Below are 18,884 nucleotides of genomic sequence, written 5' to 3'. Positions count from 1 at the left end.
CCCCTGGGCTAGAAGGTCCTAAAGGTGCACAATAAAAACCTGTGACTTAGTGTAACTAAAAGGCAGGCTTGTTCCACTTTGTATACAAGTTTTGGGCAATTTTTAGAAATTTTGCTAAGGCACCCCTGAGGAACCCTCAAGGCACCCCATGGTGCCTGGGCACCCTGGAAGAGAAAGGATGATTTAGAGCAAATGTACTTTCAGTACACGTCCAAGCGCACTTGGAGTGCACAGCCTATTTACCTTTAGTAAATCAACACCCAAATGTTAGGTACCTTCTAAAATCACCTATAAATTACCTTTGCAAATAGCTACTGAATGCAAATATTAGAACTAATAATATGAAGGTTTTTTTATTGTGTGTGTGTGTGTGTGTGTAGGGGGGGGGGGTGTTATTGAAAACCAAACTGTGAGCGGCCATTCTCAGCTCTTCTAGAAGCTGGACTTAAAGCGTATTTAAACAAAAGACAAAAATATTTATTTTAGCCCTCCTTAGCAGTCCTTAGATGTTGGTGGTTGCATTCCTTTTCTTTCACTTCCTGTCCCTTCCTGTCTACACTCACTTATGTGTGATCTCTCTATGTCTATCTTGGTCACACTGGGGTTTATTTTCTAACGCTGGAGAGTGCAAAATCTGGCTCACTTCTGTATAGAAACCAACCATCCTCTAACCTCAGCTTGTTCAGTCAAGCTTTGCGAATAAAACCTGGAAGCTGATTAGTTTCAATGCAGAAGTGAGCCTGATTTTGCACTCTCCAGCTTTAGTAAATAAACCCCACTGTCTTTTTAGCTCACGGGCAGTGAAAAGGACAATGCAATTCTGGCATGATCAACAGGTATGTTAAAAATCTTCTTGTTCATGAAAAGAAAACTAATGCAGCCACCACATCTAAGGACTGGTAAGCTGCAATATATTACATTTTTGTTTTTAGGTTTACATATGCAGTATTTTAATATAAATCTGTATCGAGAGCAATCTAAGGGCTTCTGTTGCTGAAATTCCTCTGAAAATTCTAGTAATATGGCTTAAGGCTCCATTCACACTAGTGGTTTTTTTTAAGCTAAAAAAAGATGGAAAAAAATGCTGGTAATCCTGTTCTTTAGTAGCATTTTAGTAGCATTTAGAAGAGTTTAGGAGCGTTAGTGTTTTATTAGCGTTTTTACAGTACATGTAGAAAAAAGCTGTTAGGAGCATTTTAGTAGCGTTTTTTTCCACTGGAAAAGCTCTTCAAAAAACGTAACAAAATTTTTTTTTTCCTGCTTCTAGATACTGAAGCTCAAAAAACACTAATAGCCTAAAGTAGTGTGCGTGAACACATACTGTAGAGGTTTATTTATTTATTTCAGGTACTTATATAGCGCCGTCAATTTACACAGCACTTTACACATATATTGTACATTCACATCAGTCCCTAACCCTCAAGGGGTATACAATCTAAGGTCACTAACTTACATTCATACATACACATACTAGAGCCATTTTAGACAGGATCCAATTAACCTACCAGCGTGTCTTTGGATTGTGGGAGGAAACCCACGCAGGCACAGGGAGAACATGCAAACTCCAGGCAGGTGGTGCCATGGTTGGGATTTGAACCAATGATCCTAGTGCTGCCACGTGGAAGTGCTACCCTTTTAGCCACTGTGTCGCCCCTTACTAAAGATAAATAGACTGTGCACTTTGCAAAGTGCAGTTGCTCCAGTGCTTAGTAAATGAGCAGAAGCTCTGCTGACTTCCATCATCCAATCATGTGCAAGCAAAAATGCTGTTTTTGTTTATTTTCCTTGCACATGATTGGGTATTCTTTGCAAAGAGGAGCTTTACCTCATTTACTAAGTTCTGGAGCCACTGCACTTGCAGAGTGCACAGTCTGTTTGCCTTTAGTAAATCAACTCAATAGGATAGCACTATTTAGCTTCTAGGTGCAGAAAAAAAATGTTAATAACATCTTCTAGGAGCTTAAAAAAACACTAGTGTGCATGAAGCCTTAATACATTTTTGGGTCTATGTATAAAAAGTTTGTTGAATGAATATGAGAATATGATACACATCCACTCCACTCCAAAGAAACTTCTGTATTCTGTGTTATATAACTAGCTTGTATGTCTATAAGCACCATCTAGTGGGCATAATGCAGTATTTGTTTTAAAATACCTCAGTCAGGAAAAATATGGCCTTTAAATGATGCCTACAGTCATATGAGATAGTTATATAGCATGGAATGCAGCAAGTTTGCTGAGTGGATGTGTGTCACATTCATTTAGTGAACTTTTTATACGTAGATCCCTCCGAGTCACTGACCCACAACAAGAATGCAAATCAGCAGTCAGAAAAAAAGTTTAAAAAGTCAGACTGCGATTTCTAAAGACTAGTTCATGGTCAGTGATTCAAAATTCTGGAAAGAGGGGTCAGCATGACAAGCCAGACAGCTTTTTAATTCAAACCCAGTTTTCCTTAAAGTAAGGCAAACTTTTTTGTATTTAGTTCTGGATACAGTGGAGAGGGGTTACAACTCCTGTTCTGTTTACCATTATCATTGAAAGTGAAAGTAAAAGTAAAAGAAAATCCCACAGAGGGGAAATCTTAAAATGGGGACACTAGTTCTGGAGACCTGGAAGTCCCCAAGGGATTGCCCTAATTTGCAGGGATTTTCTCTCACTTCCTGCTTTGGCTATGGGACAGGAAGTGAAGGGAAGTCTTCCTAATAGAACACGGATGGCAAGAAAAAAAAAACTGACAGGGGCTATAACCCTCCCTTATTCTATCCAAAATGTAAAAAAATGTTTTGCCTACAGTTCTATTTTAAATATGACAGGCTATCTCTATGTATTGGAACATATACTAGCAATTGCCCCTATTGACAGCTCAAGAACATCAGCAAAAGTAAATGGCCATTGTGTGCGCAAGCCCCCAAGAGTCAGAACAGCTGAGACGCTGACACATCTCTTCTCTATTCCACAGTGACATTACACAATGTAGTGGCTGCTACTGATTAGGGAGAGCATGTTTTCCACAATTCCTGCCCCCCCCTCTCCCTGCAGCCAAAGTCCTAGTCAGTATCCATTGTGTAAAACAAAAATTAAAGGCGGTAAAAAGTAAAGGATTACAATAGAGATGGCATTATCTGAAACAAACATTAGTCAAGCCGAATTACTTGGCATTTTCTAAATGGCTACATTATAAACTTCAGCATAACACAGGATGAAAAAATCAACCTAGCGGTAGAAATGTAGGAAAAAAGTGGCAGATTATGGTTATGAATTACTTCTTGAGTGCATAAATTGGTTTCTCTCACCTGGTACAGACTGGCAAGATGATGTTTTGTTTTTATCAAAAATTGCTGATTTACTCCTGGATGGTCCACATCATGTGCTGCTGCTGCTAGCAGACCAAGCATTATATCCAGAGGAGTGAGATAGCTGGCAAGCTGTGAGAAGCAAGCAGATCTTTATTTTTCTATACAGAGCAGAGAAAAAGAAATCTATATACGTTTCAATCAATAGAACAGGTAATAGACTGTAGCTAAAACCAATATTTTTTTTGCTTTGGATGGCAAGTGGAAGGTTTAGATTCTCGTCAAAATTTGTATCATTTCTGTTTTGTCCCTACTAAGTAGATTCTTCCTCTTTATTTGTCCTGATGGCCATTTTCAGAGAGACAGTGATAGAAAATCCAAAAATGTACAGTTGTCACCAGAACAGGAGGTGAGGGAAAATCTTCCAATGGAGTCTCTTGTTACAGTAAAAACAATTTAAGAGGCGATTTCACTTGGATACTTTGCACTTTGGACATTTTTCTCCCATATCCGGATGTGTCTCCAGGGAGGGAAGGGAGAACTCCCCAATGGCACCCAAATACCAAAAAAAACCAAAAGAGACAGGGGCTCCAACCATGGATATTGCTAGTACTCAGCACCTGAGGCACATGCCCCCTTCTCCTTCTGGGTGACCCTTATCCTGACACTAAAAACACCATTCACTGCAGCAGCTTGCATGTGTCTGACAGTAATACAGAGCCAAGGAAGGTTTGCTAGGACCTTCCTTGGCTCTGATGTGTCACCTGAGACAAGCCAAGGGGGAGCCTGGAAGGAGTCCCATCAATGATTGCACTGAATCTGAGGTCTTTTACTTTTATGGAGGGAAAGGGGGGATTTGTGCTGGGGACTATTAGGCATAGGAAGATATATTTGTACTAGAGGTGAGATTCATGCTGGGGGCACAAAAAAGATTTGTGCTGGGATGAGGGATTTGGTCTTAAGGGTGGGGCATACATTTGTCTTTGGAGGCTTTGGGGGGCTTAGAAGTCCACAGATTTGTGTTAGAAGGGAGAGTTTAGACATGATGTCTGAACTCTGTGCTTTATAAATTTATGACCCCTTGCATACTGTGCATTAAACACTTCTGAGCCCTATGCAGGCTTTGTGTTATGTGTCCTTGACCCCAGAACTATGTGCGTTACACACCCCTGACCCCTGACATCTGTGCATTATGGACTCCTATGCTATATACAATATGTTGTACATTACATACTCCTGACCAATGCAATCATTATGCTATATTGTACATTACATACTCCTGACCAGTGTTCACTGTCTCAACAGTTGCTAGTCACCAAACAGTCCATGACTACTTTATTGAAGTTCTTCTTTAAGACAGGCTCAGTTCTCTGTCTATTTTCAGTGTGCAACAAATATGTAGTGGAAGAGGCTAATTTTTTAAAAATGATTGTGCTCAGGATTTTACATACCTTTTGGGTACAGGGACTGTGGTATATGTGTGCTCTCTATTTAAGCATGCCCCTTTAAGCTCGTCACACTCTTAGTGAAATTTGGCCACACACAGTGATTGCAGCAGCGCCAATAATTTGCATAAGGTGCCCCAGGCCTTTTACAATCCAAGTAGCAACCCTGTTTCTAACCATCCCAAACAAAAAAAGTTTCACATACTAAAAGAGACAAGGTTTTCTTAATTGTAAGCTAGGTAGTTTTCCCATTACTTCATTCTAAAGAAGCAGCTGATGCCCCTGATACAAGTAAGGCAGGCCATATATTATGCGATTTTCTTGCACCTGTGGTTGCAGGAAAGAAAATTGCTTGATTCCCCCATGAAAACAGTTCTCCCTTGCGCGGAGAGGAGGTGCCGTCCCTGCCAGGAGAATGCAATTATTATTGCTAGCGGCTATATCCACTGACAATAAACGCAAGCTAAAAATCCAACATGCTGGTTGTACCCATATCGATCGATGGATTGACTTTGGTACAATAAGCTGCCCATAGATAGATCGAATCTCGGCCAGTCTCTGCTGAACCGGCTGAGATTCTATCCATCTATGGCCAGCTTAAGAGTTTTCTAAGACCCTTTAGCCTGCTATATTTGCGGTGACTCCCAGTGTCCCCTACCAAAAAAACAAAGGTCACTGGAAGCCTCGAAATGCACTTAACAATTAGACTCTTAATGCACATGATACAGCTACTGCCATTATCATGACATAGACTACAAAGTTTTGCCTGGGACATTTTGATTTTATCTGTGTTGTAAAAAATAAAAATTATGTTTAATGTAATACAGTTTCTATTTAATTAGCTTTTTTGTTGTAAGAGTTTAATAATGAACAGCCCACTCATAAGCATAGCTTGCTGGATACCATGAGATCTCTCAGTGCAAATGTTTCTCTTTTTGTGCTCTTCCTGGGAAAGAATGTCCTATTCACAATGACCTATTCACAGTATGGTGCATTAAAACTGCAGGTAAATCCAACAAATGGTTTTGAAGCAGTTCCCAGCATGGTGAAAGGCACAATTCAGAGGCAACTTTTCACTGTACTGAATAGAAACTGCATGCAAACTTCAGCATGATGATTTTTTTCTTCAACACGGTGCTGCTCCATTGTTAGCAAGCTGGATTTCTCGCAATCTATTTTAAATGAAAAATGGCTTGCATGCATTCATGAGTTGGAAACCACACTAACAGGCTAAAGAAAACTGTAAACAGGAAAAACAAAAGATCTGAAGTGTCCTAGGAATGAAGGAAAAATATCCAATTAAATACTTATAGTAGGTTAAATAATTTATAAAATAAACAGTTATGCAGTGGCCATACCTTTGGCTCTTTCAAATAGCAGTGCATAGCTTGTGTGACATCTGCAGCATGGACAGCGTTGTGATATGGATTTTGACTGTGGTAGTCTTCTTGAACCATGACTAAAAATGATAACAGTTACAACTTGGTGAACTACTATAAGTATACAAATTATTGAATTACAATAATGTAAAGAAATGGAAACACTTTAAACAAGAAATGCTTTCTCTCACTATGTACCATCTGTGGTTTATAGTAAAACTGCTGGGCCTCAATTCTAAGAACCATCTTTGATTGGAAACATAGGGTTTTTGTACTCAGCATGAAATCCTTTTCTTGGAGTCTACTGAGGGACACGGGAATTTTTAGAATACTTAGACTATTGAGTTATACAGCCATATACAGAAGATAAGGGCACTGGAAACTAAAAAAAATATGGCCTGCACAGGAATACCCACTCACAATCGTAATGCCTCAGTTTTGTTGCAAACTAGTAAATAAAACTTGACAATACATAGGGAAGAACCTGTGTCTCTGAATGGACTCCAAAAAAAGAAATTAAGATGAGAAAAAAAATATTTCTTGTCCATTGAGGGAAACAGGAATGATTAGACTTTCAAGAAATCAAAAAGCAGTCCAATAGAAGGATGGGAAACGCAGCAACAAAGGATAACAGAACCAAGAAAAGAAACAACAGAAAACTAGGGTCTGCCTGCTGCTCAAAGAGCCACCTGAATGACCTAAAGCCTGAACCTAACATCAGATGAGGCCTTAATATATGCCTGATAGAACCTACAAAACAGAAGACCAGGTGGTGCCCCTACAGACTAGGGAAGGTTGCAGATCTAGCAGAGTGTGACATAACATTGGGTGACACCCAATCCTTAGGACTATAAGTTTCGATGATGGTCAGCCAAAGTCACCTAAAGATGGTGGAACAAGAAACTGGTGCACCCTTACAGGGACCATCCATGATGCCAAAAAGGGAATCAGTCTTTCTGGAAAAAGCAGTACCTGAAAGAAAAATTCTTACAGCCCAAACTACATCCAAACAATGGAGAGAAATTTCTTTTTGGTGAACTGGATGGAGAGACAGAAGAACTCAATGTGGCATGGATCCTTTGCTCTCTAAACCTGAAAAAGCTGTATTGTAATATGTGGTGGTTGTTCAAAAATATTGTGTCTGACAAACACAAGCTACAATAGAATCAAAGCATTTGTAAGTTGGGTTTGAATTAAGACCGATGAAAAAAAGTAATGGGAGTCTATTAGCCAAGCCACAGACGCCATCCTAAACTTCCTTTATAGCAGGATTAGATTCACTAACAGTCAAAAAGTAGAGCAATGTTAATCTCAAAGCACCCTCAGCAGCTTGGATACCATTGGTAGAGACTCTGGCCTTGTACTAGAGCTGTAAAAAGCAACTCAGTGGTTAGCACCATTTGATGGTGGCTATTCAGCTACAATTGTTTCTGTGGAATATATCCAAACAGAGGAAACCATGACCCAGCATGAGCCTACTAGGTACTTGCAATTGTCAGTTGCAGAGATGGGGACAGGAAATTTGATTCAACTCTGGGCCAATAGCTCCAGAAAGAATACCTAGACATACTAGCTTGACCTAAATAGCAGAATCCTGTGTGAACCGGAACACAGACTGGTAGTCGCTGCCAACCTCAAGACTGTCACACAGAGAAAACCAGTATGAATAATGAACTGGGAACCTGCTCTTCTTGGCTAACTGCAGAGCTGCTCGAGATCTTCATTTTAGATAGTAAGCTCTAACAACCCTCTGGATCCTCTTGTGTGCTGAATTGTATTGTAACTGTACTGTCTGACCTCATGTTGCAAAGTGCTGTGCAAACTGTTGGTGCTATATAAATCCTGTATTATTATAATAATAATAATAATAATAATTTCTGACCTATATTTACCAATAGCTGTAGAAGATTGGAAGAACTTCATGAAATTCAGGGCAAGAGAAAGAACCAGTATATACAACTGGGAAAACCTGTGCTTGTTGGCAGACTGCAGAGACTTTCAGGATTTAACTTATCCAGCATTAATCTACCACCAGCTGCTATAGTAGAAAAATATTCCATATGAAGAGAGAACAGCAGTGCTGGAAAAAACAGGTCCACTCTCCTAACACCAGCAAAAACTGGGGCATGTTGGTTGGAGGTGTGATTTTCCGCTTGCCAACATTTTTTTGTTGTCAGTGTCCATTTCTCCTGTAGGCAGCAATATAACCCAATAGTCTAATACTTTGTTAAATTCCTTTTTTAAATTCCGGTGTCCCTCAATGGTAGTGAGTGAAATTGTGATTCTCTACAACCTTGGCCTGCCTGATTCACATGTAATTTCACATCAAAGGCTTAGTTGACGCTGTCACATAGAAGCAATAGTTCTGGCTAGAACTATTTTGTGCTGACTCAGGGCATAAGTGCAATAAGCAGAATAGACAGAGTGGGTTTCAATTTGCTAAATTCTGCATTTCTACTAAATTTGATTGTAGACAGTTTTAAAGTGTTTCTAAACCTAAAACCAAAAATGAAAGCTACTGCAGTTTACTAGCCCTTAGATGTGGTGGCTGTGTACCTACTAATCCTGCAACCAACACACTCCCTGTCCTAGGGTGGTTATGCTCACTCACTCCATTGTGACTATAGAAGATGTCATTGTTGTCACTTGGCTGGACTTCATCCATATCTTCCACTCTCATCTTCATTACATGGAGGGTGAGGAGATTGGTAGTTTACAAAAGGAAGATAACATTGTGTGTGCTTTTAGTTCAGACTACAGGATGTGAAAAGGCCACTGTATTTCTGGCAAGATCAACAGGTTCTAAGCACGTGAAATAAAAATCAATGCAGCCACCACTTCCAAGGTTGGTAAGCTGTAACACATTACATTTTTTTTTGTTTTGGATATCCTTTGAGTTAACTTGTCTAACCAAAAAGAGATCACATCTCTAGCTGGACCCACATAAAAGAGGAAACAATGTGCTGCCTGTAATATCTTTCAATTTAATGGCTTCATTTTTTAATATGACAACTGGAACCTACTGGGAATATCACATTGTTATATAGAAAAACTAGTAGATATGGACAATATGTTTTTTCGGTCCTCTCAAAAAATATCCATATCTGTTATCCCAAAAATGCTTGTGTAACTACTAATTAAAGAGTATGAAAAGTCAAAAATTTTTTTTTTTGAAGTGGGGATGTGCAAGGAAAATAAAATATATGCATTTATGCATGTACATGATTGGATGATGCATATCAGCAGATCTTCACTATTTTCACTATTTACTAAGCTTTGGAGAAAATTCCCTTTCAAAGTGCAACTTCAAAGTGAACAGTCTATTTGCCTGTAGTAAGAGCTTTCTCAATGCAAGATTGGGGAACTACTGTGCAGAGTGGCAGCTGTGCTGGAATGCAAAGCTTTACAGGAGCTGGAATCTTTACGGGTATTATCAGTCCAATGGTACCAGTATATCCTGTCCAATGGTATCTGTATATTGCCAGATGTGAGATCAATTTGAGTGGCAAGGCATACGTTGGTAAGTTACCAGTGTGGGTCAAGGGGGTTCTGTCTTTGTCCCAATGACACCAGAGGCATGGAGGGGAAGGTGGGGAGGTGGTCTGTTAATACTGAAACCAGTGCCTGGGGGAAAGGGGGCATGGCAGGGGAATAGCCTTTAATTACTGAAACCAGTGATGGATTGGGCTATAGGAAAGGGAGGTCTTTTATTACTGACACCAGTGCACAGGAGGGGAGGAGGTCTTTTATTACTTCCAATGACCACTGAAGCAGGGGTAATTCAGATGCTACTGACCACTGACGCAAGGGCATTTTTTAACTTCAACTGACTACTGACATTTTTTAATACTGCTGACCACCAATGCAAAGACATGATTTACTCCCACTGACATCTTCTTACTCCAATGCTTGACAGTCCTAATAGAAAGTACATACACAACTGAGGTTTTGTCACAAATGTTTGGACTAAGTATTCAAGCGCCTTTTTCAAATCTTGCTTTCTTAAACAGCTCATATTTTTATTGTAAATAATAAAACTCTTTGAGATACTCAATCAACTGGTGTCTGAAAGAAATAAAGCACTATGGATCATAATGGTGGTACTTGGGCTCTGTTCAGTGTAGTCATTGTTAATTCAAAGTAGATATCCTCTCAAAATCCAGCCTTTGGTAACCTGTAATGAGGTTTACAAACTTGGAAAATGTAGCCAGGGATTCTTGAAACTAAAAATTTCTAAAGGATAAATCCAGAAAAATATTTTCTCAGTTTTAGGTAGACATTAAGAGGTTCCATCACTCAATTAATCTTCATAATTCACATAAGGAGTATAGCTCAGGTTTTGAAATTCCATGTGTGTATTGCTTAAATACAACAAGACACTGGCTCCTTTTTTCCACAATCTGGTAATCTGAGAACTCCCTTTTGCCTGCCTTTTTTGTAATGTAGGAGAAGTATTTCCCAAGACATCCCACTGTAGAATCCTTTTCTATCACAGAGAAAGCCTAATATGTCAAAGTGTCAGTATGTTTCTGGGTGTCACCAAACAGATTAAAGCTCTCTTTGGATGCTTGCATATGATTAATGATGTGGCAAACAGAGGGGGAGGAAGCTACATAGCACAGACTTTTGGAAGCAGACCGATTTATGATACACTATGTTAGACCTGGATGTGCTGGATTATAAAGAACTCAGATCCAGGTAAAGTAAAGAAGATTTCTGACTTTAGTTGCAGTGTTCGTTAGATATCACTGTCAGTCCCTCTATTGGTCATTTATTTGTTCTAAATATTGCTGTTATTATTTGGCAGTGTCCTGTCCTTGGCCATAGAGGACATGATGAGACTGTGTGCAGAACAAAATGGTCACCACAAATGATGCTACCAAATATATTTACACTTATAGAAAATCAAGTGGTGGATGACCACTTTTTGCAACATAACGGAAGTTTAGGATATGTGTCCATCATGGTGGTGGGGGTGCCAGCAAGTGTTTTAAGTTGGTAGTTGGTTGAATCAATCAGCATCCCTCAAAGCTAATTTGAATATATTCTTTACAGTTGAACACCCCCCCCCCCGCTCAGTTAGCAGACTGGATATTGATCACTTCTTTATATTAGTGGAATTCAATTCAACTGACATAGTAAGAGTAGAAAACAATAGTAGAGAGAAACATGTGGCTGTATCATCAGTATACCTTACAAATTGTGCATGCTGCATAAATAGGGATTTTTATATCTTGCTAGTTTCACATGCCTCCCTTTAGGAAGTGTTCTTTTATAATACCCACTTCAAAACCCAGCTCGACTAATAAGAAGGATATACTTTTTATGCAGATGCCTAGTAAACAGTATTTAAATAATTAAATGTAGGCTTACCAAGAAATCTGTGCAACTTCACCATGTCAAGCTGGAAATGATGGATAAGTCCGTGAACGTTAAATAAATGACACAGCAATGTAACTAAGCTGTTACCTGAAGAACAAGAAAAACCCAGATGTTGTCACTCAAGGGAAGCAAAGTAATTCAATACAAACAAAAGCAGTTTTGCATTACACAGATATGATAAATATATACTCTGATCAACCATAACTTTATGACCACCAACCTAATATTAGGTAGGTCCCCCTTTTGACACCACAACAGCCATTTCCCCTTCAGGCACCACTAGACCTCTGAAGGTATACAGTAGTATCTGGCACCAAGCTGTCAGTAGTAGATCCTTTAAAGTGTTATTACACCCACAACAGTAAAATCAGTCTGTAGATGCAGTAAAGTATGTTTTTTATACACACTGTGGAACCTAAGGGGTTAATCCTTCGCATTGTATAAAAAGGCTATTTGATCCTATCTTCTCTGATCCTCCCCTTCTTCTACTGTTCCCAATCCATTTGCTGATAGAGCAGAGCCTTGGAGGAAAACTGAACATGCTCAGTTTGTTGTGTATGGCTACAGAGTTTTTTCTTTTTCTTGGGAGAGTGAATGTGATCAGCACAGCGCCAATCAGCACAGATTGTCATGGGTCATGTAGCCTCAATGGACAATCAGGGGAGAATGAAAACTCCTCTTGCTGGACACTGATAGTAGCAAAAAGACTGCTCACACTGCTGATGAGAAAAGGTATGTAGTAGTTTATATTTACTAAAATAATTGCATTTCTGTGTACTGTGGGAGATCAGATATAGTGAATGCAGGGTCATGGGTTTAGTAACACTTTAAGTCCTGTAAGTTGTGAGGTGGAGCCTCCATGGATTGGACTTTCCAACAAATTCCACAAATGATTGATGGATTGAGATCTAAAGAATTTGGAGGCCACGTCAACACCTAAAACCTGTTGATGTGTTCCTCAAACCATTTCTGCAGTGTGGCATAGCGCATTATCCTGCTGAAAGAGACCATCGCCGTCAGGGAATACTGTTTTCATGAAAGGGTGTACTTGGTCAGCAACAATGTTTAGGTAGGTGGTATGTGTTGAGTAACATCCACAAAGGCAGGACCCAAGGTTTTTAAGCAGAACATTGATGAAAGCATCACACTGCCTCTGTCGGCTTCCCTTCTTACCATCCTGATACCATCTCTTCCCCAGGTAAGTGATGCACACACAATTGGCAGTCCACATGATGTAAAAGAAAACATGATTCCTCAGACCAGGCCACCTTTTCCTATTGCTCCATGGTCCAATTCTCAAGCTCACATACCCATTGTAGGCACTTGTGGCTGTGGACACTGGTCAGCATGGGCACCCTCACAGGTCTGCGGCTACACAGCCCCATACATAACAAACTGCGATGCCATTTTTTTCTCATTTCAACACATTAAATTCAGGGACGTCATGTCTACTTGCTGCCTAATATATCCCACTGACTTTCAGATGCCATTGAAATGATATATTCAATGTTTTTACTTGACCTGTCAGTAATCATGAAGTTGTGGCTGATCAGTATATATATATATATATATATATATATATATATATATATATATATATATAAAATCCTTCTGTCATACCAAGTTGCGCATGCAGGACAGTGTTTACATCACATCTATTCCTGCACTCGCAACCACCTGCAGCCAAAACATGCTGCTCTTTTGTAGATGTGCGGGACTGCCATTCATTCTTACTGGCACCCACATGCATCTGAAAGTCCAGTGCGTTTTTGGGTGCAGAAAATCGCTTGGTGCAAAAGTACCATGCGACTTCCCTGCCGCTGTATTTTTATAAAGGTGCAGGGACCTTTTACCTTAGTTTCCCGCAGGTACTGCAGCCTATTCAAAGGAATGGGCTGCTATGCCCACACAGACTTAAGCCAAAGCAAACGCATAAGTGTGAACCTGGTATTAAAGATCATTTTGCCCAAATGGGACAGTTCAATTATAAACTCAGTCTACTGCAATAGGGTTACCCTGCCATCATCATGTGAATTCTGGCAGTGAAATCTCTCTGCCATAGCTCCTGCATCTGCCACGACTTGCTTTGGAGTTTCCCATTCACAATGACCTCCAGTTTTATTCTCAATAAAAAAATGAAATTCACTTGTATAGAGGAATAGATATAGGAAGGCAGTAATTGTATGATTAGCTGGAATAGTCCTTTCTCTCTGGTACCCTGACTTGTAGGATTTTTTTACTTATATTTGACATTTTCAGTGCTTTAATGCTTGTTTTCTGTCTCTAGCCAGTGAATAAGGGGAATGTTCTGAATCACAAAAGCTTTTCCTTTCTTCAGTTGCCTGAAAGGTAATAATGTTACCAGTAGTACTTTATGTTCCTTTTAGAGCCGGTATCAGCAAAAATCAATTCTTCTCAAACGCTCTTTTGTGTATAACCATGGTAAGCACAGCTACGTGTGTACTAAATTTCTCTAGTTAATACATTTTCAAGTACAAACTGTATAAGTATATTTACAAAGATTATATATTACATTCTAATTCCAATCTCCTCTGGTGTGTTAGTTTACAGTATTGTGCAAGGTCCCAATAGATTGTATTTCTTCCAGGTTGTCGTATAGTCGTGTGCTTGTATTGCATAAGCAAGCATGTCTATGTCCTGATCAGACACACTGGAGTCAATGTAATATTGGGTAGGGATTGATTATTTACTAAAATAAAAAACCTAAGACAGAATTGCTCCCCAGTAGCCCTCGGTCTTGGTTGGTTGTCAACTTAAGAGCTAAAGTGGGCCTCAAATGACTTCACCAAAGGGCCACAAGAAAAGGGAGATTTATTAAAGCTGGTTCACTCAGAATCTGGTGCACCTGTGCATGGTAGCCAATCAGCTTCTAACCTCAGCTTTTCAATTAAAGTGGTTGTAAAGGCTCAAGGTTTTTTACCTTTATGCATGGAAGTAAAAAACCTTCCTAGTGCAGCAACCCCCCCAATACTCACCTAAACTCCCTCTCAATCCAGCGATGTGCACTGGAGTCTTGGCTATCCTAGGACTCCCTCTCCTCATTGGCTGAGACAGCAGCGGGAGCCATTGGCTCTCACTGCTGTCAATCACAGCCAGTGAGCCAATGAGGAGAGGGGATGGGACTGAGTTGTGGCTCCATGTGTGAATGGACACATGGAGCAGTGGGTGCCCCCATAGCAAGCTGCTTGCTGTGGGGCACCCGACAGGAGGGAGGGCAAGAGAGACTGCAGGGGACCCGAAAAAAGGAGGATCTGGGCTTCTCTGTGCAAAACCACTGCACACAGCAGGTAATTTTTTATAAAGTGACTTCTGTAAAAGGGAGGAATGGGGGCAGCTAGCAGCGGCTGAAGCATTGGGAACATGTTACATGTTCCACCCTAAAAACAGGTGGATCATGTAACATATTCCCAAAGCTGAACTTATCCTTTAAAGTGATATAAAAAGGCATTTTTTTAAAATAACAAATGTGTTAAACTTACCTGCACTGTGCAGTCGTTTTGCACAGAACAGCCTTGTTCCTCCTCTTCTCGGGTCCCCGCCTGCTCTCCTGGCCCCTCCCTCCTGCCGAGTGCCCCCAGAGCAAGCAGCTTGCTATGGGGGCACCCAAGCAGGCTTGCTACCTCACTACAGTCGAATGAGAAGATGTTGCTACTAGCATTATCAGTGCAGATTCACAAGCCTGTAGCAGAGTTGTTAATTGCATCTTTACTGCACCTTTGTTCTATGACTGTGTTTTGAGTGTTATCAGCACGGAATGCAGGACAGTGTTATGGGCTAACACTGCAGTAAACCTGGCAGGCAAAACACCACTCTTATAACACTGCAAGAGCGGAGATTCCCATCTGTGACTGGTTCTCTTAAACATTATCATAATACTTGATGTGACTTCTAAAGGGACACAGGATGAATCTCTAGTCATGTCTTAGTATCATGTAACAATCAACATCTGTTGACAGATCCAAGAAGATTATGTTTTTATGTTATATAATGCTTTATACTGTTAAACCTGGATTAAAGTCATCATTATCAATGCTGTGTGCTCTAATCTCTTTCTGACCACCTAGCTTGATAACATGAGTTTTTGGTATGTTTAGTCATGTGTAAAGTCATGACAGTTTATCAGGAAATAGGTGTTTAGCTGGCAAGATCAGATCGCTTAGCTATAAACCCCAAAACATGCATCTTTGCAGTAGGGTGTAAGTGGGATTGATATGACAGATGGCTACTGAGCCAACTATAAGATATTACATTGAAAACATTTTGTACATACTATGTACACAAATATTACATTACATTTCTAACAGGGCATTTATAGGTTCTCTTAAAATCTGCTTAAAGTGTAACTTCACTTTCTCAATCAACCTTGACTATTTTGAATCCATATGCTGCTAGCATTAGTAAATAAATAGGAAAGTATACAGCGGGTAAAATAAGTACTGAACACGTCACCATTTTTCTAGGTAAATACACTTTGAAGGTGCTTTTGACATGAAATTTTCACCACATGTCGATAACAACCCATGCAATCCATGCATACAAAGAAACCAAAACAAGTAAGTTCAGAAATTAAATTATGTGTAATATAATGGAATAGCAAAGGGAAAAAGTATTGAACACTTGAAGAAAGGGAGGTGCTAAAAGACATGACACCAGCTAAAATCTATTAGTAATTAGAAAGCAATCCTGCCCCTTGTCAGTTCAAAATAATATCAGCTGGTTCAGTCTCAAATGATTGGCCTTTAAAAAGGTATTTCATTACCAAGGTGTCACACAACAAACATCTCATGATAGGTCAAAGCAAAGAGCTCTCTTAAGAACTTTGCAATCTTATTGTTCAAAAACATACAAATGGCATTGGTTACAGAAGGATTTCTAAACTTTTGAATGTTCCAGTGAGTACTGCTGGGGCCAGAATCCGGAAGTGGACAGAAAATCATTTCACCATAAACTGGCCAGGTGCTCATCGCAAGATTTCTGACAGAGGAGTGAAAAGAATTAGCAGAAGAGTTGTGCAAGAGCCAAAGACTACTTGTGGAGAGCTTCAGCAAGACGTGGAATTAGCAGGTAGAATTGTTTCATAGAAAACAATAAGTACTGCACTCAACTGCCATGACCTGTATACACACTCACCACGCAAGACTCCATTGCTGAAGAAAAAGCATGTTGAAGCCTGTATAAAGTTTGCTGCACAACATTTAGACAAGCCTGTGAAATACTGGGAGAATATAGTGTGGTCAGATGAGACCAAAATTGAACTGTTTGGATGCCATACTACACACCATATTTGGAGGTCAATTGGCACTGAACATCACCCCAAAAACACCATCCCAACAATGAAGTCTGGAGATAGGAACATCACAGTGTGGGATTGTTTTTGAGCATACAGTACTGGCAAATTTCATATCATTGAAGGAAGGATGAATGTAAAAATTTACCAAGACATTTTTGATAAAAATCTGCTGCCATCTACCAGGATGATGAAGATGAAACAAGGGTGGACACTTCAACAAGAAAATGATCCCAAACACAAAGCCAAGGAAACTCTCAGTTGGTTTCAAAGAAAGAAAATAAAGCTGCTAGAATGGCCCAGCCAATCACTTGACTTGAATCCAATAGAAAATCCATGGGAAGAATTAAAGATCAGAGTTCATAGAAGAGGCCCACGGAACTTTCAAGATTTGAAGACTTTGTGGAAGAATAGGCCAAAATCACACCTGAGCAATGCATATAACTAGTTTATCCATACAGGTGTCTTGAAACTGTCATTACCAACAAAGGATTTTGTACGAAGTATTAAATAAATTTCAGTTAGTGTGTTCAATACTTTTTCCCTGTGTAATTCTATTTTATTACACATAACTTAATTTCTGAACTTATTTGTTTTGGTTTCTTTGTATGTATGGATTGTATGGGTTGTTACTGACATGTGGTGAACACTCGTGTCAAAAAACATTTAGAAATATATTTACTGAGAAAAATGGTGACATGTTCAATTCTTATTTTACCTGCTCTATCATATTTACTTGTTTAAACTGTTTTTAACATTTCTTTAGTTACTTCCTAGTTTCCTTGGCTAGGCAAATGGTGTCATAGATCCCAGGAGTCTTCAAGAAGGGAGGAGGGGGTTTACTCAGCTAAGCACACCCTTTTGCCTGCATGCCTGAACTAAGATCAAGAACTGAGTGATCACATTACTGTTGACCACTCACTGGCTCTTTGCTATGCCCCTCCAGTGCTCAATGGAGCCCTGGGCTGTGAAGAGGGTATGAGCAGCTAGCTCAGGCTCCCAGTGGCACAATGAGAGGCTGAGTCAGCAGCTGGTCAGGCATCTGGGTGGATCCCAACATCAAAGTTGTGATCCTTCCAGAGCCTGGACCAGCTCTGTGATATCAGCTGTCGCAGAATCTGGGTCACAGTGCACTCCTGCGATCTGGAAGAGAAGCATGGCTAAAAAGCTCTGGCCATACTTCTCTTTTAAAGTAAAGTTGTACTGAGAAAAATATTTAGATTAGATATGGAAAATACTAACCTAGCTGTTTCTGGCCTGAATACTTTCTCAGTCACTTACCCAGAATAAGTATAGTGAGCTGAGAGCGAAGTCTACATTTCTGACCTGTTCAGCTGTATAAAGTCAAAAACTCACAAAATGTTAAATCCAGAGAAGCAGCAAGGCAGCCAAGTAATTAGCACTATCAAAGGAAAGTCGAAAAAGCAGTTTACGTATTTCTCATTCTAATAATGCTCTGGTAAACATTGCGAAATTTGTTCCTCCAGACTAATGTGGACTGTCATGTTTGAAATGTTGTGCCAAGTTAACTGACCTCCCTACACCCTCCTGATCTCTTACCTTAACCTGACCCTCAATAATAACTCTAACCTTAACTCCTAACACAATGTTACCACATTCTAATTCACTCTTAGCTTTTTGTTGACAAATGTATGCAGCATTTATAATTAAGGACTGGTGCCAACAGCACGCATTCCCTGCACCTAGACAAATCATTACATCTTGCCCATGCTAAAAAAAAAAATCATCATTTAGTTAAGCGCAATGTAACTTACCATTTGTCAGGCGGTCAAACAGGAAAATGTCGAAATTCCACATTCCCACTTTAGATAGCATATGCTATGAAATAAGACAAAATAGAAATGTATGCATCTTGTACAACTATTATGCAAGCAAGTCTGTAATATAAAATGGCATAAATACTGTATATATTGTTAGTTATTAGGCTGTACTATATTTTAGGGAACTGAAATCACACAGCCCATATATCTTATTTTGATGTATGAGCTGTTCATTTTGAATTTCATGCCTTCTGTAACAGTAATCAAACATTCATGTACATTTAGATTACTCC

At 39.6% G+C, this 18,884-nt stretch overlaps 1 protein-coding gene across 2 annotated transcripts in view; it reads right to left on the bottom strand.

The window, feature by feature from the left end:
- The window catches only part of PDE7B (phosphodiesterase 7B), a 460,575-nt gene that overhangs the window by 18,661 nt on the left and 423,030 nt on the right, over positions 1–18,884 (bottom strand). For both annotated transcript variants that reach the window (XM_089676206.1, XM_089676205.1), the window contains 4 exons: positions 18,586–18,649; positions 11,494–11,589; positions 6,100–6,200; positions 3,297–3,428 (listed from right to left, as the gene is read on the bottom strand). In XM_089676206.1, coding sequence (XP_089532332.1) covers positions 3,297–3,428; positions 6,100–6,200; positions 11,494–11,589; positions 18,586–18,649 — 393 coding nt within the window. The remainder of the gene's footprint in view (positions 1–3,296; positions 3,429–6,099; positions 6,201–11,493; positions 11,590–18,585; positions 18,650–18,884) is intronic.

Source organism: Staurois parvus, unplaced genomic scaffold, assembly GCF_062004578.1.
Source record: "Staurois parvus isolate SC_StPar_1 unplaced genomic scaffold, SC_StPar_1.0 ptg000165l, whole genome shotgun sequence".
Lineage (NCBI taxonomy): Eukaryota > Metazoa > Chordata > Amphibia > Anura > Ranidae > Staurois > Staurois parvus.
Note: the sequence above shows the minus strand (reverse complement) of the source record. Positions and strands in the feature narration are given on the sequence as shown.